The sequence below is a fragment of the Anabas testudineus genome, chromosome 3 (assembly GCF_900324465.2).
Source record: "Anabas testudineus chromosome 3, fAnaTes1.2, whole genome shotgun sequence".
Taxonomy (NCBI): Eukaryota; Metazoa; Chordata; class Actinopteri; order Anabantiformes; family Anabantidae; genus Anabas; species Anabas testudineus.
Window position 1 is genome coordinate 24,710,195 of NC_046612.1, and position 26,606 is coordinate 24,736,800.

The following is a 26,606-nucleotide window of genomic DNA, read 5'->3' on the forward strand; positions in this document are numbered from 1 at the left end:
AAATAGCTCCTATCAGGCCACGTAAAGAAGAAGAAGAAGAAAAAAAAAAAAAAAAAGAAGGGGAGAAAAGTACCATCGGCAGCCAAGAAAGTGTTTGGCAGTGGCGCCGGGAGCTCGGCTTATCCGTGCGCTCAAGCCAGCCTGCATGCATGGGAGCAGCCTGAGCCGTCCCCTCCTTCCTCCTCCTCCTCCTCCTCCTCCTCATGTACATTATTACAACAAGGGAGACCCAATCAAGCACGTATCTCATCGATTCGCACACACACACACACGCACACACACACACGCCCGCCCGCACGTGCACGCGCGCACGTGAGTGACTGAGTGACTTGCCTTCAGCGGATTTTTCAAAGCGCTCTTGGACAAAATAACGCAGCCGCGCCTGGCAGGGCAGCGTGTGGGCGACCAGTCCCGACCGTCACCTCCTCCTCCTCCTCCTCCTCTCCTTCTTCTTCTTCTTCTTCCTCCTCCTTTTTTTTTTTCACTCCTCCTCCGCTGTCGGTCCTGAGAATTAACAAACTGCAAAAGCTGCATGTGGCTTTTTTCTGTTTCCCTCTCACTGCCGACAGGACTTGCCAGAGGCGAATGGATTTTTATTTTAAGATGGTTTCGGGCACGTTTCAGCCGCTCCACCTCTTGGCTTTGAATTGTGCGTGATTTTACCGGGAGGGGGAAAAAAAAGAAGCGAAAGCCTCATGGATAGCGCTGCGGAGGATCAGTCCGTGCTGTAAGTAACCTGTGTGTTTCCGTTTCAGATCACGCTGCCAGGCTGCGTGTTGTTAGGAAATCATACTGTATCTGTGTGTTTTTTTTTTTTTTTTTTTTTTGTTAGGACACCATGCGCCTTCGCGTTCCCTCCTCTCCTTCCACCCGCTGTAGAACTGATATTACGCACCCACAAGCAAACGGCTTGTGATTAGTCTGCTCGTTGGGAATAAACTGGGCTAGAATGAAGCAGTAAATGACAGAAAGAGTGAGAGAGGCAGAGATAGAGGGGGAGATAGAGAGAGAGAGAGAGAGAGAGAGAGAGAGAGAGAGAGAGAGAGAGAGAGAGTCTACGAGCTACGTGACGCCTATCAGCGGCGGAGAGGTGGAACCGTAGAGGAGGCGCAGGGCTTCAGTTGTGTCAGCTCTTGATGTGTTGTCCCCTTGTTTGCGGACTTTTGACTGACGCGATCATTTGGTTTTACCCCTTCAAGCTCGCCTGTTGCAGCCTCCGCCGCCGAGTAAAGAGGATCACACGGAGGCATAAGGCGCTTTTGACCTCCCCGCCTGTGTGTGTGTGTGTGTTTTTTTTTTTTTTTCTACCGCGGAGCCCCCCTCATCTCTGTTCCTGCTTCCCAACCGCGTCCATCCAAGTCGGAGCGGGGCGAGAGAGAGAGCGAGAGCGACTGGAGGGACCGACGGAGAGCCGGAGCCAACCCGGGGGGGACTCACGCTGGTTTCCTCATCTCCTCTCCCTTTTTTTTTAAAAAAAACAAAAACATCTTGGCATCTGCTGGCTCTTTTTCTCCTCTGATTTCGTTTTGTGTTCGAAAACTGCGCACTCCCCCCCCCTCCTCCTCCCACCTACTTCCACCCACCCTCTCCGATCTATGTGGGAGCCCCGAGAGCGCACCCAGGGGTAAAACTGTGTAGCCTATCAAAGCTCCGCGGATCCCCCAGGCAGCCTCGGATCAACGGGGCCAGACAACTCCCTGCCGGGTCCCCGAAGCCGACATGCCGCGGAGGAAGCAGCAAGCGCCTCGGCGCGCCGTAGGTACGCACTGGCTTTTGGTTTCCATGCATTTTACCTCTCTCTACTTCTCTCTCTCTCCCCACTCGCTCTGTTTGCCCCCCCCCCCCCCCCTTCCCCACTCATTCAGTTACTTTTCATTGATATTTCCCTCAACACACAGACACATTTATGTAACTGCGTCGTGTTTTGTTGAGTTGTTGTACTTTAAAGATCCAGCTCCAGTTACTCTGCTGCTCGAACTTTCAGCTTCTCATCCTCCACACTATCCTACAGTTTCTCTTACTCTCATAATCAGCTGGTGTAACACATTAGCAGGGGTTTTTAGAGTTGCTTAACTCCAGGTTTCTCTTGACCACAAAGGCAGTTCTTCTTAAGGGCTGTAGTGGAGCAGCGCTCATTAGTCATTTATTATCAGCAGATATGATGAATGAATGAGGAATGAAAGGACTGGGACCATTAGTTTGATTCACTTTTCAAGATCAAAAGTAAAACAAATGCAGCTGCACTCAACTTTAAATGCTTTTTTTTAGAACTCTAGCTATGACTATAGCAGACACTGGACTGAGGCTTTAGAAACTATGTTTAATAAATAAAAACATTCAGTTTCATTTCAACTTTTTTTTTCCTATTTCTATGTCATGAAGACATTTGGCCATATGCAGCATACAGGTGTGATTGTGTAGTAGGAGTACTGCCTCTCTAAGAGGTCACAGGTCAGCCCCAGTGTACCAGTGCAGGCGCCTGAGTGTCAACGTGACAGTTTTCGCTGTGAAAAGTCCCCTCGTCTCCATTTTTAAGACAACTTAACCTAAGACAATCCCTGTCCCGACCTCTTCTTCTTTTTTTCCTCCTTCACGCCGCCTCCTCTCGCTCTCTCTTCTTTCTTGCTTGTAGATATCGACTGTGGAATTACGGCTCTGTGCTAGAGAGGTTTGGTGAAGCCTTAGGGTCAGCTGATTGTCAGGGAAGCCTTTGATGCTCGCTGATTTTCTTTTGGGGGAGGCTGATTGACTCTAAACCACCCAAATAAATCAGAAGGAGAAGTCCACTCTCGTGGCCAGATGTGTCATAGATGATGTGTCTCTTCGTTTGTACCTTTGCTCTCAGTGAAGCGATACTCTCATTCCACGGCGTGTGCTTATTCCCCACGGGAATTTGAGCTGTTTTGATCCCCGGTGTTGGGATTTAGTGATCCTATAGTAATCATATCAGTATATTTCTGCAGTGTTACAGTTTGATTCAGCACTTCCTCTTCATTTAAGCCTTTAATTCAACAACTGCTGTGGAAATTTCAGGAGATTTTTTTTTTCTCTCTCCGTCTTCTTTGTCTCCTTCCTTCAGTTTCTGGGAACCGACTTTTTCTTCTAGTCTAAAGATTATTTCACAGCCTGTGGGTGGGGAGTGGGGGGGTAGTGGTGGAGGGGTATATACTGGAAGAGAGCTTTAATGGACAATTGCCATCTTTGATTTGACGCCTGATTGATCACACGTCATCTGGCCGAGCCTTTGATCTGTTCATTCTTGATAAGTGTCAATAAATCACCCCCTCCCTCTCCGCCTCCCCTCGCTGACTCTGGTAGCAGAGCAGGAGCCTGCTCAAGTCACCTCAGGCCTTCCTTGCAGGCTTGCGGCCATTTACACCATCGTTTCATTGCGTCTTCCTTCACCTCTTTTATTACGTAGCTCAGATTTCCTGCTCTGCTTCCCCTCACACACTAGACGTGGATGAAGGACTGAACTCGGCTTTTATTCTGGGAGGCTCTAGGTTTTCTCATCGCATCGTTTATGACGCTCATAATTTTGTGTTCATTTTCCAACTTTGTAGATTCTGGCTCCAACTGTTTATGCGACTGTTACATTTCTGTAGCTTTTGCCTGTCTGTAGCAAATGTGGCTTTGAAACATTAATTACCTGTCATAGTCACAGTGGATTAGTAATGATTTATGGACGACCTTTAAGGTCATATTACCTTATAGCAAATTTGTGCACACTCTCACGTTTGCAACTTTGTCTAACTCTAGAGCAAGTATCCAAAAGTGCCCACAGCCTACCAGCAGACACACATAATTACACGTGTGCAGTGGCGCATGCATGCAAGACATGCTGCCGTGACTTTGTAGTACATATAAACAAAGAATGCAGTACTTCACACACACACACACACACACACAGAAACAGACACAGTCAGTGCTACAGAGTGCTATGAAAAATGTAACTATTAGCCTAATCGTGAGGCCGAAGACTGGTTTGCTCCATCAGAAGAGCCCGTCAGAGAGACTTTGTTTCATATTTGATTTAATTGTCTGCCCTCTGACAGCCACATTCATCAATGGCTCTAATGGTCAATCAGGAGGCTGGCAGAGAGAGAGAGAGAGAGAGAGAGAGAGAGAGAGTCTTGTGTATTCTCAGCCCAGGGCCTTACTTGATCAAAATGTTTTAGCTCTAATGGACAAAATGGGTGGGGGCAAAGGAATGGGTGAACAGACAGATGGATGGATGGATGGATGGCTAGATAGATGCATAGCAGGATGACTGAAAGCCTTTTTATTCAGCTGGAATGAGCGAGCGAGTGCGCCGGCAGCGAGAGCCCAGAGAGAGAAAATGACGCATTTATTTCTTTGATGAGCGGACGAGAACAAACACGAGGCAGGCAAAGGAGGAGATCCATTTTAGACTATTGGCAACTTCTTAATTTTTCTCCTCCTCCTCCTCCTCCTCCTCCTCGCTCCCCCACCCCTCCATCTCCCTACTCCTTCCCCTCCCCTTTTGCTACTTCCCTTGCTCACAGCTGCAAGTTATAAGGTTGAGGAGAACTGCATGGCACACATAGAGTGATGACAAATTGATTGCGCCGTAGTGATGGCAAGAGTTACGGGGAGGATGGCAAATGATAGGCCTTGATTAGGAATGTGGGAGTTGGGTTTTTTTTTTGTTTGTTTTTTTTTTTTTTCCCCCCACAGAAAAATCTCTACCATTCTTTCTCTTTTCCCCTCTCATGTGTTACTGATGTGGTGAATAACATGCAGAAACTGAAGCATTCTTGATTCTTCTGTTAAAAACAAAAAGAGGTGATTTGAATTTGGATGTTTTTCGTCTGTTCTCGCTTTTTATTCCACTTGAATATGGCGTCAGTTGTCAGCTCATCTGCATGGCTCTTTATCCCTTCTGGGATGCCACACACTCTTCCTCTGTCTTTTCCAATAAACCTCCCCACCTCCCACTCCACACTGCTGCACACCTCCGCCACGCGCATGCAGTGACGGAGCGTACCCAGCCGTCTAAAAAGAGGAGTTGTTTTGCCAGCTTCATTAGCTTTCTCCTAATTAGCCGAGTGTCTGATGGATCTCTGACAGGCCTAATGATTGGAGATGACAAGCTCCGCACACTGTCACGCTCGCCAATTAGGTCTGTGGCATGGTTGGATGTAATCAGCTTGATCTTACACCCATACTCATTTGCCCCCCCAGCCCCCCCCTTCATTCCCCTCCTGTTCCCCTCCGTTATTTTTTCTCCCACAGGTGAGAGTTAGGTCGGTGGCGGTGTGATGCAGAGTGGCGCCAGTTGGGTTAGAAAGCTTATCCTGGTTGTTCCTGAAATTAGCGGCGAAGGATGTGTCGTGGAGCAGACCGGAGAAGTTAGGTGTTTGTTAAGGTGGCGGCGTCATGTGAGTCTGTGTAAGACACCCCGGGCTGACTTGTGTATTTTCAGAGCGAGGGTATTTGTTTTTTCGGTGCTCCTGACATCAGGGAAGGACAAAGCTCAGGCGAGCAGCAGGCTTTTGTCCGTGGGCTTCAAAGCCAGGCTAGACCAAACAGATCATTGTTATAGGAGAGGAAGCGTGAACATCAAAGTGCCCGTGTATTTTTAATTTTTTAAACCTGTGTTTTTTTAACAGTTCAAAATTCTACATGACTTAACATCCTCGCCTGTCCAACAACAAACCTGCTTTAAAGCCATGTAGGTTATTGAAAATGAAAAAGGCAGCAAGTTGGAGCTGCATGTGTATGTGTGTGTGTGTGTGTGTGTGTGTATTGTCCTCCTGTGATCCCACTGCAGGTTAATGACACGGGTCATTATTAGCTACTCGATGACACGTTCCCAGAGTGGGAGGATTTTTCACCTGAGTTGATTTTTCAGAAACACCTATCATCAGCATGGTGTCCAAAGAGGCTAAGCATGATTTATGTAAATATTAACATCCAGACAGATCTGGTTCTGTCCAACAGGAGATAGATGGCAGCCATGGAGGAAAACCAGCTGATTTCTGTGATTTCTCTGCCTCTCTGCATGTGTGTGTGCGCGTGTGAGATGGATTGTAGATGAGAGCGAGAGATTAATCATGCTTGATGTGTGTTAACGTTGCACTCGCAGTGGATCTAAGTCGAGATGCAGTGGCCCATTTAAATACACTCACTCACAGATTCGCAGGAGGGAGTGGGTACACACACATCGCACACAGTCGCAATGCAAATATACACATTTTCGCACTGTTTGGCTGCGAATAGCACACATGAACAGCATTAACAAGGAGTGATGGAGATACGGGACATTTGCTGTTTTAAAATATGCGAGACTGTGATCGTATTGGGAATGACCTTGCATGTGAATGAGACAGGATAACATAATGAAGCTAATTAACCTTGTTTAAAATGGTCTTATTAATTTAGCTGCAATGCAATATTGCAGATGTTGGAGCAAAGCGTACAGTAGTATTGTTTATAATGATGCTGTGCAGCCATTAAGTGTGTTACCCAGCACCCAGCTTTGTCTAGTAATTTTATCTCGTACATTTTGTTAGCCATGTTTCGCTCACTTATCGTAACAGATAAAATGTGTGTGTCCATTAATCTGAAGGATGGTGGGTCTTTATTACAGTGTATTAGTGCGACTTCTTCCCACATGATGTAATCTAAGACGTACAAATGATCTTTTTAAATGCGCTGATTTGTCCGATCATTCTCAGAGGAAACCTGCAGACGGATCCAACGAAAGAATAAAAATGAGTGGTGTCTCAAATTAAGTAAAAAAAAAAAAAAAAAACAGCGTGTGTGAAGTTGTTGAATAAAAGTGTGTTTTTCTCTAATATTGTGCTGTTGTGTACGGAATACAATATTACAACAGTATATCTGGAGCAAAGTGGACTTCAAGATGTCATTCAACTGTATCAATACTGAGATAAATAAGAAAAAAGACTACCACCAGTAAAACAACGAATTTGATAGGATGGGCAGTGTCTTTAAATGTTTACTCTGAGGTTAAAACTTACTGACTTTATTAAATCCTTTTACTGAATTCTTCTTTCTGCTTTAATAGTTTATAATGCCAAAAACTCCAAGGTAGATATCCACTAATCAAACATTGAATCATAAAAAAAATAAGCGCTTGGTGGAATTTTCCTCCCATTTATATGTTTTTTTAAGCCTGCAAATAGCTATCAGGTGAGTGTGTGTGTGTGTGTGTCATACATCCAAGTGAAAAATTACTAAAGACACCATCACCAAGCTTCAAATGAAGCGGAGCATGATAATATTCAGAATATTTTTTATTTTTTTATTTGTCTACTTTGACAGGTTCAGGATTTTTCCAGAAAGTCAAAATCGAAACAAAGTTTGATGTTTTGGTCACAGTCGTGCACTAACTTTAAACTTGGGGCAGATTTTTCATCATCGTTTTTTTGTGTCATCACTGTACAGTTGTCATGTACACAACACTCCCGCTGCATTCATTGTTTAACATATGAAAACTTTGTCCTAACCTTCAATAATAAAAAAAAAACAGAAAGATTCAAAAATTCTAAGGAAGTTTTGAAGCCTAGTTGTGGGTAACCAGCTCCACCAGCTGATTTTTAACACGGTGAAAAAAGCGCCCTATCTCCAACTAATGCTCGCTGTGTTTCCTAACTTTTGCATGTATGCCGAGTGAAAACACTCTCTGTTCCAGTCAGTGTCTGCGTTCCTCAGACTCAGTCCTGCTCTGCGCATTACTTTGTGCAGAGTGAGTCTTTCCCAGGCAGCTAACTGACATTGTGATTAGTTATGGCCTTCCTCTGCTTTTCTCTGTGCCCCTGCCCCTCTACGCTCTGCCACAATGAACCGAGAGAAGCAGGGAGAAAGAGGAGATATGAAGTGGGAGAACTGTTGCGTGGTTAAATATTCTATCATTCGGAAAAGACGCAAAGAGAATAAGATTGTAAAAAAAAAAAAAAAAAAGAAAGTAGGAGGGAGAGAAAAAGAAAGAAGCAAGTAGACAAACAAGAATCTTGGAGAAAGAGAGAGACAGAGGACGAGGTAGGGATGGAGGGAGGGGAGTTCGAACTCCCTCACCCCCCCCCCCCCCCCACCCCCACCCCATCCCCTCTTCCTTTCCTTGAGGATAAGTGGCTGATGGTTTATAAACAGTGTTTCTTTTCCTCCCTCTCCCAGAATCTTCCGTCATGGCTCCCATTAGGTTGACAGCTGTCAATTAGAGCCCCCTTGGTCTGGCGCACTGCACTTTATTGCAGGCAGTTGATGCTGTCATTTCGCTCCCAGATTCGCCTTGAGCGTTATCACGAGCGCTCAAACAGTCAATAGCTGATGCATCAGCAGTTATTTCTTAAATTGGCTCACAAGGCTGCCTCCTTTCCTCACCACCACTTTCCCCCCACCCCCCCCTCTCATTCTTCTCCCTCTTTTCCTCTGTCTCTCTCCCTCCCCGTTCTCCCCCTCCCTCGCTCCTTCCCTCCCCAAACATTATTTTGTGAAGAGATAGTAATGGATGGTGCCTGTAGAGGGGGTGGGCGCCCTAGAGTGCAAGAGAGGTTGCAGAGCACAGAACACAGAAGGAAGAAATATACATGAGCATTTTTTTTTTTTAAGGTTAACAGAGGAACATCAGATGCAACTAAAAAGATTTAAAACAATCAGATTTATAGTAGTTATATATTTATCTATTATAATAATAGATATGTAAAATACAATATTTACATAAAAGAAAAATAAGAAAATTAAAGAAAGGATAAAAGCAATTACAAAACATGTTCATGTCTTCGAAATATTTCAGTGTAAAAATTGGAGCATTCACAACCAAGTATAATATCAAACTATATTAATGTGACAGCAGACATATGTATGAATTCAAAAACTACAATAGACTTAACAAACGTACCTGTAATAACAGAGATCAAAGGTTATTGGTCCTAACGCAGGCAGCAGCTCCACGCTGTGAGGTCTGATTTATTGACTGGCCCACACCGTGCACCCTGGGAGAACAGCTAAAACAGGAAGTGGAGTGAGTGGAGTGAAATCCCACACACACACACACACACACACACACACACACTTTTCCTTTGCTGACACAAGGCAGATGTAAGTGTATTTACTGCTGTGATCTTATAGTGGATTATAGACCTGATCTGCTGTATTACGGAAAAAAAAAGGAAACTTCTGGGGTGGTCTGTTTTATGGTTACAGGCTCAAGCAGGTCACAGTCATCATCACATACTTTATGGTTACAGCTGTTTTAAGAAATGCAGAGAAACTTTTTTCGTAGTCAGCCGTGTAGTCAGCACTGCTCCGAGCAGGACAAACACATTCTGTTCAGGGTTGGCCATATTTTTATAGCATGTCCGACTTGTTATACTTCCTGTCGTGTTCAGGAGGGGGGGACGTGTGTGTGTGTGTGTGTGTGTGTGTGTGTGTGTTTGAAAGGGGCTCATGGAGTTGCAAGGAACTGCAGGCCCAGTAGGAGGATGAGACAGTGTCAAGACAAGGTGTGTGAGTGTGTGTGTGTGTGTGTGTGTCTTTTGAGTGTCATCTGGGCTTGGCTCCAGGTCTGGGTTTCTTCTTACCCTCAGTGGGGGTTGCCTTTATGTCTGCAGAGTGTGTGTGTGTGTGTGTGTGTCTGTGTGTGTCTGTTTGTGTGCTGGCCATTCGCATCCCTTTCCCACAGAGGCTTTGGCTGAACCTAGACCAGACTGGCAGCCATCAGTCTTGTGTGTGTGTGTGTGTGTGTGTGTAACATGGTGGCTGTGATGAAAGGCAGGGGAGCCAGTGAGAACCCGTCTGAGGCCCTGGTAATCAGGGCCAGCCTGAGCTGACATCCTTCTCTAGCTGACAGCGCCTTCCTCTTCTCTCCACACACACACACACACACACACACACACACACACACACACACACACACACACACACACGGCTAAATGGTCACCACTCAGTCACTGCCAAAAGACAGTCCGACATGCATTTGGCCCTCCTCTTGCTCCTTCTTGTTTCATGTTCTGATCAGTTTCAGATGCCGGGAATTATCCTCACCCTCTAAAATCCACGCTTTCACGTGGTCCTGCTCTGGACAAGGGTGTGGTAGGAAGAGTGCGTGTCGAACGGCGTGCTCACCTATTTTCGTGTGCTTCTATTGTGTGTCGGGGGTTAAGAGCAAGGAGGCAGGTGAGAGAAAGAGAAAGAGGGAGATAGATTGAGAGAGATAGAGTCAACCATGCTGAAATGAGAGAGACAGAGAGAGAGAGAGAAATAAAGTGAGCGAGATGAGAGGAGTGGGGAAGAAGGCTGTTTTATTTTATACTGCGAGGGCCTGTTGCTAATTAATGTTTCTTGGTCGGTTTCTGTCGGAGCTGAGTAATGTTTTTGATCTTTATGCCTGATAACTGCATACCTAATGAGATTTCAAAGCTGGTGGAGATGGGAGTTGCTGCTCCCTGCAATTATTGACAGATGCCTTTTCTCCGCCACTGGCTGCTGCGCCATAAATCCTTCCTCAGTAATGAGCTTGAGAAGTGCCACCCTGCCAGTGAGCTAATGAAACCGAGCAAGGGGGGGGCTGTCTCTGTATGTGTGTGTGTGTGTGTGTGTGTGTGTGCATGCGTGCAAATGAGTGCATCACCCTCCTCTGACACATTTTTTTCCCTTTAAATGCACTCTGCAGATGTCAGCCACCTCGCCTGCTAGCGACAAAGAGAGAAGAAGAGGCAGGAGAAAGATAGTCGGTGAGGAAGACTGGGGGGGGGGGAGAAATACAAAGCAGATGCCTCTCTCTGTTTCTCTACTTTATGAGAAGTTTTCAGGGTGTTGCTTGGGGGGGGGGGGGGGGGGGGGAGGCGCGGGCGCTGCTCAGGTTACAGCCCCATGTTAAGGCTATTTGTCTAGGTTTGGCTGTTTTATTTGAAATAGTAGTATCTCTGTTGCCAAACGGGACTGTGATTGATATCGTTGTGCACCCCCCCCCCCCACGCCTTCCCACCGCTCGCCTGCCCACATCCACCGCTCACTTTTCTCTCCTTTTCTTTGCCTTTTTTCTTTCGCTCAATGAACTCTTCCTCTTTGTAGCCCAGCCAGGAAACCGCAAAGAGCTTGGAATAAAAAGAAAAAAACTGATTTTAAAAAAGGGGGCACGTGAAGGAAGAGGGAAACGTGAGGAGAGGGGAAGAGGCGAGGTCCCAGACGCTCAGACACACAACACCTGGTGCAGGTTTGAGACGCGCAGTTGCGAGTTAAAGTACAAGCGGAGGTATGTATGTTCGGTGCGTGCTTTCAGAGGTTTCCAGAAAACCAGGGGAGGAGAGCGAGGGAGTAGACGAGCGCCTTCTCACTGCCAAACAGTCGATTTCCCCCTCTCATCGCCTGCACTATACATCACAGACCCACCCTTCTCTCCTGACACGGCGACATGTGTCATTTATCAAACGGGGCTTTGCCAGGGCCTCACGTTTGTGTGTGTGTGTGTGTGTGTGTGTGTGTGTGTGTGTGTGTGGAAGCCCATAAGCGATGTGTGCATTTGAGTGTGCACATTATGTGTGTTTCAGTGTTTAGGGCAGTCCTTCCTCCTGCCTCCGAGGGGAGGGAGTGAGGAAGACAGAAACGGACAGACAGAGGGGAATTATAGGTGTCCAATGAGCGAGTGAGGGTGGGAGATGTTGGGACAGTAGAGGAAGAAATTGTCTGGACTAGGTTCACTCATGTTTTGGCCCCGGCTTCTTTCCATATCCCCTAAAGATATTGATATTGATAGCACTACTTTAAATAGTGTTTTACACACAATTTCACATGATGAATAAGTATAGATTGTCAATCACGCCTCCATTAATCTCCTTGATGCATGCACAGGCATGCATTTGTGTGCCTGCGTGTCAATAACAATCTATGTATGTCTCTCTTCCGTGCTCGTGTGTCTTAGGGGTTGCTCGCAGGCGCGTATCAGTCACTCATCTCACACACACACATACACACACACACACACACACACACAAGCACAAACAAACTCACAACTCAGTCTCTCCCATGGGTTCGGGCAGTGCAGTCTCTCTCTCTCTCTCTCTCTCTCTCTCTCTCTCTCTCTCTCTCGAGCTTCACTTTTCTGGGATTCAAAGGGAGGCTTTATAGAAGATGGATGCTCCTTAAAAAAAGAGCCCGTTGATGGATATGAATCTGGCCCTGCCATTCATCACTGCTATATTATTTAGACTGGATCGCTACAGAGCTGTAACCTGAGCTACAGCTACAAGTGTGTATGTGTGTGTGTGTGTGAACATGGCAGGTGAAGAAGGGAGAGGGGGGGAAGGGGGATTAGAGGAAAGAGGGGACAGACGGGGTCTCAACAAAAGGAGAATAACAGCGAGTGGGAAGAAGTGAAGCAACTGAAACACACAAGTTCTATTACGATTGAAGGTTAAAGGTTGGAATTATACATCTAAATTCTCCCGAAGGGTCTAAAAAGGTTGCAGTCAGTGATTCATGTTAACACCTCTCTTTTTGTACTACACTTTTGATTATGTAAATCGTCATCTTCATCAATATCTAGAAAAATTTTTTATTTTTTCCAAAGTAACTTCGGTAATCCACATATTTCCACGTTTAGTTAGTAACTTAATGATGCAGACTTTTTTTTTTTGAGGGATCTTATTATTCTATTTCTCATAGTACAAACACTTACTTTGAGGTGTTTGTGAGACTCACTGTAGGTCATCAGCAGTGTCTTTATTTTGTCTTTCTCATGCTTCATGTATTTAAGTCTAAAGGACACAATGAAGCAGCTTGTGTAAAACCATAAAGAGCGTAAAGGTACTTGGCAGGTTGAAGATATCAGGCATGTACAAAAGTGCTGACTTATTATTCGCCTGGAAACAGATTATTAAAGCTGTGATGATGGCGTAGGCGGCGTGCGTGTTTTGCTGTGTGTTTCCTCTGATTGTGGCCAATCACAATTAACAATACAGTGCTGTTGATGACCGTATGAAATAAAGCAGCAGCTTGATTAAGATTGGACGTGTGTAAAAATGGAAAACTGAAAAATGGAAGTGTCTCGCTGATTAAAATTGTTATTGTGTGGATATTATTGGCTGGACATATGTGGGGTTTTACAGCAATGCTGTTCCTACCCTAACAACAACCAACAAGCATTGTTTGCATACCAGTGCGCATTATGCTGCAAACATGCTGTACTGCACTAGAGCAGCGCTAGTCCAAGTAGTAAAAAAAAACTAATGGGTAGTAGTCACAACTCAACAACAGATGAATCTGAAGTTGGTGAACTCGATGGCTCCTTTTCAGAACTCCTTCCACACGTACGTCACCGTTTTAAATAACAAAAGTTGCATTGGGATTTGTATATATATATTTTTTTTTTCATATCCTCAGTCCTTCCTCTGTCTCGCTTCCATCTCTCTCACTCTTCCTAGGTTTCTATAGCGCCAAGGCAGACGTGGTGATTTATTGTGGCCATCCATCTCTCATACTCATCCATCACCGGCCGGTTGCTAGGCAATCATGGCAGCAGCTGTTTGCTTTTGAGTTCGACAGAGGGGCCGTCAGTCAGCGGCGGCAGGTGAAAAGCATTACGGCCGCGCCGTTGTCACGCCGAATAATTAATCAAAGGCGGGAGAGATAATTAAAAAGATATGACCCTTTGCTGGTACTTGGTCCTGGGTTTGCTCAGGAAGAAGGTAGAGGGGGTGGAGAGGGGGAAATAGGAAAGGTGAGAAGAACAGAGCTTCTGCGTTGTCACCGCTGCTTATGACGCTCAAATGCTTCTCGCGCCCTCACGAAATCCACCTTACTTCTAACAAATCTTGACTTTGCAGTAGTTCTGGACGCCTCCTCTCCCTTCCTCCAGCACTCGAAGGGACCTGGAGGAGTGGAATGAATGAGTGCTGATAAAACAGGCTCTCCTGTTAGTCAGTGACACTGCTCTAATTAATTAGGAGGAGATGGGCTGGAAAAAGGAGTGAAAGGATTAAAAAAAAAAAAAAAAGGCTTTGGCAGAGAGAATGAAAGCAAGTGCTCCTCCAACTGGTGTGGATACATCCGCCACCTCCAGTCACACTTCTGCAGCTATATGCATACCGAGAGCAGACTGAGTGATTTCCACCTGCTCTGCCGATGTTTCGGAGAATCCTTAGTTCTGACGTTTAAGTTGTTTTTGGAGAGTTGTACCACGAGGGAGGCAAATGGAGAAGAAGAACAAAGGAGGAGAGAATGATGTGACAAAAGTTTGACGTCTGATTTAGACAGAGAAACCACGAAGGCCTCAACTGGACACACCTTTCTGATGATGCGACAGAGTGGGCAATCTGAACTTCTCTCTTTTGTTCTTTAGTTTTAATTTTTTATCCAACAACTTATGACAGTTTTTCAATTCGCACTCTCTGAGAGGAGGCACCGTCTGAAAGTCTGAAACTTTGTGAACTCGTCCTCATGTGTCAGCGCAGGGCGTGCTGCGGGTGGCGATCCAGAGCACAAAGTTGCATCAAGAAGCGACGTAAATGCGTTTGCAAAGGTGCTTACAGATGGCTGCTGGTCACTTAAAACCTTAAAGATACAGTATGTAACTTTTTTTATTTTTTGCTTGACATTTCCTCCCAAACTTTTCTGTTGACGCCTCCTGTGAGCCAGACTCACTGAATATCACTAACAGCAGTGCAGACATATTCACTTCCTAACGTATTTAGCGAGGTTCGCCTTTTTAACCAATCAGGTGAACTTCAGTTATGTCTGCTTGATTTATGAAACGCTGAGCAGAGTGTGGTGGAGTGTAGCAGAGTAGGAAGAGAGGGAGAGGGCTGGGGGAGCAGAAGGGATTGATCTAAAGTGTTATGGTAGCTCTACAGTAGCTAAGAGTGCATGATGAAGATTAAAACTTAAAAATTTTTGGTGTTCAATAACTATTCTATCTACCTACACCTACACTGTTGCATTGGTTTTATAAATGTTTCAAATTCCTTCCACACAAATAAAGGCACCCAACTGCTGTAGGGGTGGATACTTACTAGTTTGTAAAAACATAAACAGTATTTTAAATAAGCTTGGCCATATTTGAACAGAGCCCAGTTCAGGTTTTACTTTGGTTTTGTCAAGTGTCAGATGTCAGAAGTGTGTTAGAGTATTTAGATTTTAATTATGCTCTGTCAACCCCATCAACAAATGATTAAACATGGTTTTTGTAGGTGATCGAGTTTAGTTTTCTATTCTAGAGTTTCTATTTTTAATTTGAACTCAATACTATCATTACTGCATGCTGCTCTGACTCATTATGGTCAAAACACACATGATGCTAACCATAAAATATAACATATTTCAAGTTGGATGGTGGATTATTAAATGAATGGACATACATTTTAAGTTTAATATTGTTTATTGGTCCTTGGTTAAATACATTAGTTATCGTTTGACATCCTGCTCAGTCAGATTATCAATGATTAAGGATTCTAAATCAAATAAGCAGGTTATGATGTTGTTTTTTCCATGTCTATCATCAGATCTGTTCATGCATGTTTCTGGAATGCAAAGCGCATGTATGTGAATTAAAGTGTACACATGGATGTTTGCACGCTCGTCATAGTTTTCATATGTGCATTTACATCAGTGGTTAAGTATCAGTATCAGAAAGAATCTATAGCCTTTTGCTCTGTGTCACATCTTTGATCTCCCAGGCTGGGTCCCTGTGTGTTTTGACATCCCTCATTTTCTCAGCACCATTTATTATCCGGAGTTTATACAGCACCAGCACACCTAAGGAACCAAACGTTCTGTACACACAGCGAGCCAGGCTTTGAGACATAACAACAGCATGGGAGAGAAACACACAGGGCGAAAGATCTCGACAGAGAGACGAGGCAGACAGGAAGACACTGAGAGATTATCTTGTATTTCACACATCAGGCTTATTTCAGAGTGTCTGGAAAAGCCTCACAGCCACTAACAGATCATTTATATTTTGCAGATTTTCATCTTAAATATGTTTTTTTTTTCTCCACATTAATTACAGCCTGTAATTACATTGAAACAGAAGGTGCTGATTTGATCCAGTTAAACATCACACAGTATCTGGGATTAATGCGCGTATACAGATGTATATGTATATATCTAGAGTATATAAAGACATAGCTTCGAGTTGAAACATTTGGGATGGTCCTTACATATTGTATTCAAGCTTGTTTATGCACTTTATGTTGTTAGGCTAGCTAGTTTACTGTGTTCAAGTTTAAATTTCTGACACTGGTGGGGCCTTGATGGGTTTATTTGCCTGGAGCCGTCCAGAGTCTAGGGTCGCCACTGCAGGGTGCACTAACATGATGTGTTGGAATTAAGCACAAATAAACTATATAAAAATAAGAATGCTTCATCATCCTCCAAAAACATGAATATGTAAATTTATAAAATCAAAGCTGAAAGGTATAAAATGAAATCAGTTTGTTTCATTCGATTGATTGTGATAGTTGTGTTGATGCTTTGTGTGTGTGTTACTCTAAATTCATCGTCATCTTGTATGTATGTCTTTGCAGACAACAAAGTGAGTCAGTCTGTTACCACTTTCCCTGCTTAAAGCTAAACATTATCTTTGGTACAACAGACTTAAGATGGCAGAATGAAATCAAACCACTGGGCTGTTGTTTTCATCCATTATTTACAGGTCAGGAACTAAATTTCATTTATTCACTTCAACCACTGTTGTAATGTCAGTTCTATCAGAACATGGAGTAATATTATTGCAAACTTGATCATTAGCTTTAGATAAAATATACTACGAGCAAAATGACCTGCAGCAGTGGATCGGCTTCATTTCTACAAGGAAGGACATTGTAAATGTTTTGCAGTGCAGATAAATCCAGCGCGGTGGGTATGAAGACACGGGGAAGAATCAACAGAGTGACAGATACTTACCTGGGTAGTTAGGAAGGAGAGACAGAGAGCAAGAGAAGAAGGAAGGTGTGTAGCTATAGAAATACTTGGACCAGCAGGAAGGAGACAGAGAGAGCAGCAGAAATAGAAGCAGCAGACAGCGCATCAGTCAGCATTTAACATTTTGCTTTATACTTTTCCTGCCACTCGTCGAGGAATGATTTAGCCTCGAGCCTTGCCCCAGGTTATATCCAGTCCCACTGAACTAGCTCTCTCTTTTCTTCTCTCTCACACACACACACACACACTCCCAAACACACACTTTCTGTGTGTGTGTATTGTAGCCAGCATACTGTAGCATCACACAACCCGGTGAAATGAAAGCCTCAGTTCTGATTGAACTAAATGAAAGAACGCACGCTTTTTTAAAGACACAGCGGCACGAAATAACATCATGAGTGACTCCACAGTTGGGTCTGCAAAAAAGAGAAAGGAGGGGTGTGTGCCTTTCATTAGCACTTATAACCTAGTCAATAGAAACTTGATTGGTAAACATGTAGCTATTGATTCATCGACCATTATAAGCTCAGGTGTTAAACAGCCTCCCCATAAGCAGCTGCAGCCGCTATCGTACGAGGGGAACCAACTATGAAAAACCTCACGCTCCCATCTAAAGGTCTGAAAAGCGAACACAGTTACAGGGAAGTTTTCATTTTTGTTTGACTTATTTATAATTTCTTTTTTGCTTCTCATCTCCAAAGGCGTCGACTCCTAAATGAAATATAATCTGGGTGTGCTAACGTCGACGTTCTCGAAACTAAAATAAGTGGGTGTGTCTGGGGAATCTTCTAATTCTTCAGCATTCCTGAACTGGTATTAATCACAAAAAAGTTTCAATATTATGTGTTAAACAACCCCCTTCGGGTCACATGGGCTTTATTGCACTTGGCTGTGCTGCATGGATTTGTCACCACATGGTTTAAGTGAAAACAGCCATTATATATGTCGGTCAAGAATTTCAGAGAATAAGACTGATGGATTTAGTCCACTCTGACTTCCTTCACGGCAAACTGAAGCTCTGTCACTCTGCAGCGGAAGTTAAACTCAGTGGAAAATGTTATTGAAATAATTGTGCATCTGGAGGCTTCAACTTACTAGTGACTTCACGGAGGATGTAAATATTGTAGATTAAAATTAATGAGCATTGACTATGAGATAGTTTTGCCTGCTAGTGCACAAAGCATTAAATTGAAAATACTCCTAGAACACCTTTAAAGCTAGAAGCTATGTTTCTCCCCCAACTGAGTTCAGCTTTTAAATAAAATGTCCTATTCGTCAGCATCAGCGTCAGATGCTAAAATACAGCGGAAAACTAATTACGTGCAGTCATTTCTTTACATCCCTTCAATTCGAGGCCCAAGTTTGTCTCCCTTTGTGGTGCTTGTGTGTTTTTATAAAGCTGTTCGCTCAAATATGTCAGCATCTCATTAGATGAATGCAGACCATTGTTTTGCTCCCAGTGCCCAGGGCGATGGGTTACAAATATAGTTCTGTGTGATGTGTGATATTTAGTTTTGTGCACGCATAATATGATCAAGTCTGGAAAAAAGATTCTGGGGACTCTTGTACACTTGAAGTATTTTTAGTAAAAAATAAAAAAACACAGAAGGTCGCCTGTGGAGCTTCTGTTAAAAAACTAATCTGGACACACTGTTGCTGCAATTAAAAATGCAAGTTCAAAGTTCTCTTCTAAACAGACCATGATTTGAAGTGATTTAGTGAAAGAGTTAGACATAATCCTGACAACGCTCACACTGTTTATGGATTCCACGGGCCTGGTACGAATGCAGACCAGGGCACACATGATCACAACTAAAAAAAAAAAACAAAAAAAAACACGCATCTTACTGCCAAAATGCGTTCTCGCGTGTGTGCGGCATGTGTATGTGTACGTGGGCGTTATGTTGTAAATCACGCTGATCAATTGTGGCCTGTGTCAAGGCATGCCAGACGAGAAGGCAAACGATCTGTTTTACATTGGTGGGTGGGGCTGGGTGGGGAAGGGGGGGGGGCGGCTGGCTGTGTATATGTTGTATGTGAACAGCTGTCACATGATGTCCTGCACACAGCTGCCACCAATCACCATTTCTTTCCAAGAGCGCAGTTAAGCGTGTGTGTTATTTTGTGTGTGTGTGTCTGAGTTGATATGGAGCAATAGTGCGGTGGTTAGATATACCTGCATGTACATGTAAATGAATGAGAATGAGGAAATGCCTCTGTACTGTATCTATAGCGCCATATCATTAGGGGTTTAGTGGCTTCACTGGCAAGAATGCGACATCAACAATTTAAGGTGCATAGCGACATCTTCCAGCAGCTTCCACTTCCACCATTTTCTATTTTCAGCAACTTCCATACAAAGACTAAAACCAACTGGCTCCACTGACGGTTCATCTCTGTGCTGGTTTAACTTGTTAGTCTGTTCTATAGACCTCAGTAGGTGGTTCACAAACAATTAAATACACATCAGTGAAACTTTTATCTTTCGGGGTTTGGAAAGTCCATCATGTTTAACTCCCTGAAGGAAGTGAGGAAGAGTCTATCTGCATGTTTACGTCGCTGTCTCCTCACAGTGTTGTGTATTCCCGTGAGAATACAACTTTGCCAGCTTCATAGGACATAAAAATAGTTTCCATCCACAATCTGCGGGGCTTTGTTTAACCAATACTTATGTTCATTGTAGGGCTTCTCAATGCCCGCTGCCAGCTACCCCCGTACTACTTACTGCTGATAACCTGGATCAGGTGTGTTCAGTCAATTAGAAGCTGGAAGAAACCAATTCACTTTGTTTTCCACTTTGTTTTCCACATGCATCTGAGATGGTATCTTCCAGCTTCTGACTGACTTACCACACCTGATCCAGGTAATCAGTCGTGTCCTAAGGGTATTAATTAATCCTATTTGTTCAGCTAATCTGGCAGTGTACTGCTGATTTATTTATAGTAGAGAACTCCAGTTTGATCACAGGACTATTCTTTGCTGGTATCAGTTGTGATCAACTTTTTTTGTGATAAATAAGTGTGTTATGTTCACTAAATATGTTACTACTGGGTCCTAGTGCACAATGTCAAAGGCAGCGTGTCCTCTGGTTCATGTTAGCTGTTCAAATTGCTCTTATGATTCATTAATTACCACATTTATTAGGTATGGATTAACAATGATGCAGAACTCCATAAGCACAATTAAATACTGTGTGTTAATAAACAGTTGTACTGCTGAATGAATGCAAGGGAAAACGTACTGGTCCCCATCTCCATGCATCTTGAGCTCTTTCATCTCCTCTTACGTGTATGTGTGTGTTTACATGTCAAGGTCTATGTATCCCCTTAAGGCGCGGTTGCCATAACAGCACTCTGAGGTTGTGTAGTTAGACAGGGCCCTGTTTACTTTCTTGCTCTACCTGTAGCCTGGGTGACATGTCACACACACACACACACACACACATACACACACACGCACACACACGCGTCCATTCTGACACGGTTTGCATGACATAAAAGACCTTTCTTCTCTTTTTTGTTGGTCTTAAAGGCCTAATTACATGATTAAAAATGGCGGTCTCCTTCCTGACATAATTCATCACTGTCTGTATCTTTACCGCCCTACTGGTAACACACACACACACACACACACACACACACACACGCACACGCTGTCTCAGACACACAAATCCAGCACTTTGAAACTGAAAACCTGTCATTCCCCATGAACAAACCCACAAATTCAGACAGACGCTGCACCCCATGGCTTAGAGGAACAGTGTTGATGGCTTGCGAGGGCCGGAGATCCATCATGTTCGGCTACACGTCTGCAGTCACACTAACGCGCTAACAACACGCTAACTACGTATCAAAGCCAAGGAACTGCCTTGTTGTTAACTACAGACAGTTCTCAGATTGCATTTTAATTGCACATTACTACAAAGATGATGATAAAAGGGAGAATTTAAAGTGTAGAGGGTGGTGTGTAGTTTGTTTTATTGAAATTATACAACAGAAGAAATAGAGAGAAGACACTGTGGGCATTTATACATACGTAATCTAAAGGAAGGCTTTGAAATCCTGCAGGAAGTGCTGCTCTGGTGTTTGCACGTGGTGACCAGTTGCAGAAACACCCTGAGAAATGATGGCAACTGAACTGCTAGTTCATTTGTATCATTTCAATATGCAGCCCTCTTTCTGTCTTCACTTCACGACTGCAGCATCTGTTGCCAAAGCAAAACATTTTATGACTTAAAGTAATAAAACTGCATGCGATGAATGTGGAAAATCATTGTGAGAGTATTAATAGCAGTAAAATAATCCAGGTTTACCGAATGTCATGATGAAGACATCACGCTGACTGGTTTTATTTTGAAAGGGTCCTGGAAAATATGTGATTGTAATTTGTGCTGATGTGTGCCATGTAGCTAGGAAAGAAGCTCTGGAAGCAGAGTGAACAGAGAAACTGTTGACTGTGTTCACTGGTTCTGGGTCTTGTCAAGGTTTTTGTCAGTTCAGTCACATTGGCCAGGTCATTTCTCATTTTGTGCCTCTCTGTTTAGAGTCCAGGAGTTTGTTTTTTTTTTTATTCACAGTCCAACTGTAAAGAAACTGAATATAATGTCAGACACAAAGACATAATGTACATTACACTACTTTACTTAAACCTCTAGTCCATCTAGTTGATCTTGCCTAACCTTATCTTAACCATATCTTGATCCCAGAAATGTTTTATGCTTAAAGGAAATGTAGCTCGACATACACATTTTTGTCCAAAAATGGTCTGAGCCCAAGAGTGCGGTGACCAAACCCGACCCAAACCAGACATGCGGATTGTATTTCAAGTCCTTACCAAACCTGAGCCTGTACGCTTTCTGTGCTTCTTTTCCAGCATGGTCTTTACTGAAGCTGCCCTTTGACTGCCCCAGCCGCCCAGTTATTTGTTTTGCTATATTGTGAAATGATGCTTATTTAGCCTAAAGTTTGACCTACGTGACCAAACTCCACACTAAGCCATACTAGTTTCCAAATCACTGCCTGAACCTGACCCGAACCCTCATACCGATAGGTCCCAATGGTTTCGGTTCAAGTATCCGCTCTCTAAAGAGATGCAAACTGTTCCTCCGTTCTCACACGCTCCTGAGAACATTTGTTTCCAATAAGTGTAGAATTAATTCAGTCACCTTACAACCCAAATACATAAAGTCCTCATTTCCTAACATGTCAGCATAAATAGCAGTGGAAGCCAATGAAAACAGGCCATGTAGTGTGTTGTGTGTGTGTGTGTGTGTGTGTGTGCGTGTGTGTGTGCTGTGTGTGTGTGTAGCATGTGTGAGTCTGAGCCTCATTAAAAGAGCCTCATACATGGCTCGGTGCTGTAAACATGCAAATATTTTTTAATGGCACTCCCCTACATTGATATGCATGTGAACTCTAAACCGTTAACCCCCTCCACCCCATCCGACGCCGCCGCTCATCAACAAAGACCCGTGCACGTACACTCGCCACCATTACGGGGGCCCCCGTGGCTCTCCTGTTTTTCCATTAATATCAAGTGATTGAGCGTAACATTAGCAGATAAAGCAGAGACTAAGATGACATATATGCCATGGATGGAGGAGTTAAAGCCTAATATAATCACTCGGCTTTGCATGAGGGAAAACCATCGCTTGTCACTACGCCTGACATTTTGATTTCCGACATTTCTGGCACAGCAAGAGAGAGAAAGAGAGAGAAAGAGAGAGAGAGAGAGAGAGGCAAGGACAGATGGAGACTGATTTCTCTTTTAAGTAAAGAGATACTTAAGTGATTGTTCAAAGGGTTCACACACTTTTAACCCTGTGCACAAAAGCACTCACTTAAAAAAAAAAAAAAAGTAAGAAAAAAACACTCATGCACACACAAAGTATTGATCTTATACCCTCTTAGGATGAAGGTGCGTTTGCGGGCGAGCGTGTCTTTAAGCTCTCGGTCCAGCTGGTTATTTTCAGAGCAAGTGCAGAGCACATCAGTTTTTATTAGCTTAATAAATCACCTTTGTTGTCAATCAAGCAGCAGAGAATAATTGGATATGGTCGAAGCCTTGCGTGATGGATTATAAATCATTCAAGATTAAATTAAAAGATAATGCACAAACTTAATGGTTTGTGTTTTGCAGTCTAAATTGCCTCGGAGCAGTGCTGGTTCCCAGCTTTATTGCCAGCCGTTTTTCTTTCCCCTAAAACCCCCTCACATTTCACACCTTTTATTGCTCAGGCCGAGCTTTGCCACTCCTCTTTTACGTCTCTGTTGTGTTTGTTTTAGAAATGCATTTTTGGGAATTCTCTGTATTTCTTTACCAAGGGAATGCATATCATCCTTTAGACTTTTACAGTGTGTGTGTGTGTGTGTGTCTGTGTGTGCGTGGACCCTCTTGTTTTATAGATTTAAAAGCCTCAATCTGTCTTTGAGTGATATTTTTCTTTCAGTCTGTTCTCTGCAGATGCAACTCAAGCCTGTAGTAGCAATAAAAAAAAAAAAAAAAAAAAAAAGGAAATAAGAAGCGTTGGACAAGAGATGGTGTGGGGGGAAGAAAAGAAACAACAGAAGAGACACAGAGGCAGAGAGGAAGAGACAGAAAAAGAGCTATATCATGTATATTATGCTCCGGCCGGTGAATTTAAGTGTGTCCGTTTGCGTTGGAGCAGAGCGGGCGTTATCATAATCGCTTCCTGCCAACTTGACAGGACCTTAAAATGATCCTGTCATTTTATTTACACCCAGACCACTATGTGATTTACTCCAAAACACACACACGTACACAAACGTTCCCCATTGCTAACTTCCCTAGCGAGCCCGGTCGAGTAGGTCGGATGACAGCTTTTGATCAGAGCTGTCCAAAGAGATCAGAGCAGACTGGCAGGTAATAGATACCCAGCGACTAACCAGACTGCACTGCGAAGAGTGTGTGGATGTGTGGATTTCTCACAGCGTGCACATGTGCTTGTGTGTGGGAAAAGAGGACACAGACATTTTATACTCTCTTTTTTTTTTTTTTTTAGCAAATCTTTCTCAGAGTGTAAAAGCCCTGACGTTACCGCGTATCAGTGCTGGCACACAGCTGTGTTTTTCTTTGCAATGTCTGTGTGTCTTAAATGTGTTATTTTAGTTATTGTGTCTTGTGGTGTTTTCTTTCATTGCCGTGTGTGTGTGTGTGTGTGTGTGTGGATCAAAGTGTGCCAACTTTATTTTGCTCACTAGCCCTCCCACCCATGGCAAATCAAAAAAAAATTCTGTGGGAGACAAAATTGTGACAAAGATTGTGGTAAGTTTAGTAAAAACCAAAAAAAAAAAGGAATAAATTAGTGAAAGTAAAAAAAAAAAGGCACGCCTATGGTGGTGTAGTGAGGCTGACTGAAGATGACGGAGGCGGAAAAGGGGGACAGCTTGAGAGAAGAGGGCAGAGAGCGGTCAGACAATGACAGTAAAAGTGAGGAAAAGCACCGGACAAGTGGGAAATAAAGATGGAGGGAGTTCAGAGAGGACAGACAAATGGGAGATGGTGGAAGTGATCTTGCTCAGCCCTGCTTGGCTAACTCCACACACTCCACTGTTTTTTTTTTTTTTTCTTTCTGCACACACACACACACATACACACACATTTACACACCTCCTGGGACCAGTACTCATGACCTTTGATTGCCCTGTGGGCTTTGAGGGAGTGACTGCTCCAAGTGCAAGCTATCTGAATAACAAAGCACAGGCGCGGGATCATTTACTGACCAGTGGTCGCCCACTTGTTAATATTTACGTCACGTGAACAAGATATTAACTGCGTTTACATGCACTTAAGTGAACTAGTCTGCTTTCTCCAGAGAAACCTGGTTTCTTGAAGAACACCAGTTTCCATTAGGCACAAGATAGAGGAGTATACCGTGCGTCATACACACATCAGGTAGTGCTTTTACTGGGCCAGTACTCAACGAAACCACCAACACATTCACTGTTCAACTGAGCACATTAATATTCTTAATAGATGGACATCCACATTTGCATTTTTCTTTCACTTTCAAAATGGGAGATTATGCACTGACATGTTAGACAGCGTTCACCACCACCAGCAGAACACCAAATGAGGGAATGTATATTGGAAGAATGTTGGTCCAGTAGATTCCTAAAGAATTGTACATGCAGGTTGTTACACTAGGTTGTTTCTATGAATAACCAAGTAATGCCCCCCAACCACACTTAAAAGCCAGTGTTTAGCTGTTAAGTTGACTTTGTATATGTGAGTCCAACTAATTCAAGAAGCATTTCATTTGCACCAAAAACACTCTCCAGCTCAGGTTTACACTCTACTCGTACTGTATAGGCTCTGTCACAGCAGCATGTAAATACACCGTCAGCGGCTCCCTAACTGAGTGACATGGAGAGATAATTAGCCTAACGCACACACACACACACACACACACACACACACACACACACACACACATTTACAGACACGCATATCTATGTGTGTGTATGTGAGAGAAACACGGGATCTGTGTTTCTGAACAACTGCAGCACTTCAGTGTGTTGCGATGCCTCTGCTGCTGCAGCTACAGACAGACACACTAACTGTTGCCACTCCAAATCTAATCTCCCCTCTCTCGTCCTCTCGCTCTCTCTCTCACACACACACACATACACACACACACTAACACCACTACCGCTATGTGCTGTATATGCTAATATTATCTCAGCTTCTTTGAAAGGCATTTTGCATATTTTGGACTATCATGCTGTTCATTACAACTTATCAGCATAAAGGTGGTAACATATAAAAAATAATTCATCTACAGTGCACACAGATATAAGCAAACAATATAAATGTAAAATATATTTCAGAGGGGTATGACAAAAAAAAAAAAGTCTAATGGCTATGCTATAAATCTTGCAAGATTATTGTCAATTTAAACCCTGACATTACCACGTTAATACAAAAAACTTAGTAGAAATCAAAACTATACAATATTTCAAATGCAAGAATATTAAAATATTTAGGAGGCAAAAAAGTACATAAGAGATATTAAGTACAGGAACAGCAAAGATGTGTTTTATTACCATAGACATGTTGTTTTCCTATCACTGACTCATGCAATATGTGTACGTTTCTGGCAACATGGCGTGCCACTGGAGGAGCAATTCATGCATCATATTCCAATGATACTGTAAATATGTTACAAGTCTGGTAAGTCATGTATCCGCTTAAAGGAACAGCTTCATTCATCAGGCGTTTGGGTCGATCGAACGCCTCTCGAGATCGATGGCACGCCTCGCCAGTCCCATGGCAGTCGCTGCAGACAGCCATGCCCCTTTAACCATCATTGCTACACACACACACACACACACACACACACACACACACACACACACACACACCATCCCACCAATTTGTCTGCGCATGTCAAATCACAATAATTAAGCATTATCGATCACAGATTCAATTAACTTCATTAACGTGGGTTGCACTGGTGATTGGGGAGGGATGGAAAATGGGGAAGGGAGGGCGGAGATTATAGGATCTCATCAAGTGGGAAATGGCAGCGGGGTGGATGCAAAGAACACACAAATATGTACAAACACACACACGCACACACACACACACACAGGGTAGGTGTGAGTTCAGACTTTCGTTTTTAGGCCGACGGACTTGTTTTCAGTTTTGTCTCAAGAAAAAAAAAAATCACTGCTGTACAC

The 26,606-nt window shown here is 43.5% G+C and overlaps 1 protein-coding gene across 1 annotated transcript in view; it reads left to right on the forward strand.

The window, feature by feature from the left end:
* Nucleotides 1-638: 638 nt before the first annotated feature.
* tshz3b (teashirt zinc finger homeobox 3b) overlaps nt 639-26,606 on the forward strand; it is a 35,430-nt gene continuing 9,462 nt past the window's right edge. The window contains exons 1-2 of the mRNA XM_026378418.2: nt 639-727; nt 1,200-1,759. Coding sequence (XP_026234203.1) covers nt 1,720-1,759 — 40 coding nt within the window. The 5' untranslated portion in view covers nt 639-727; nt 1,200-1,719. The remainder of the gene's footprint in view (nt 728-1,199; nt 1,760-26,606) is intronic.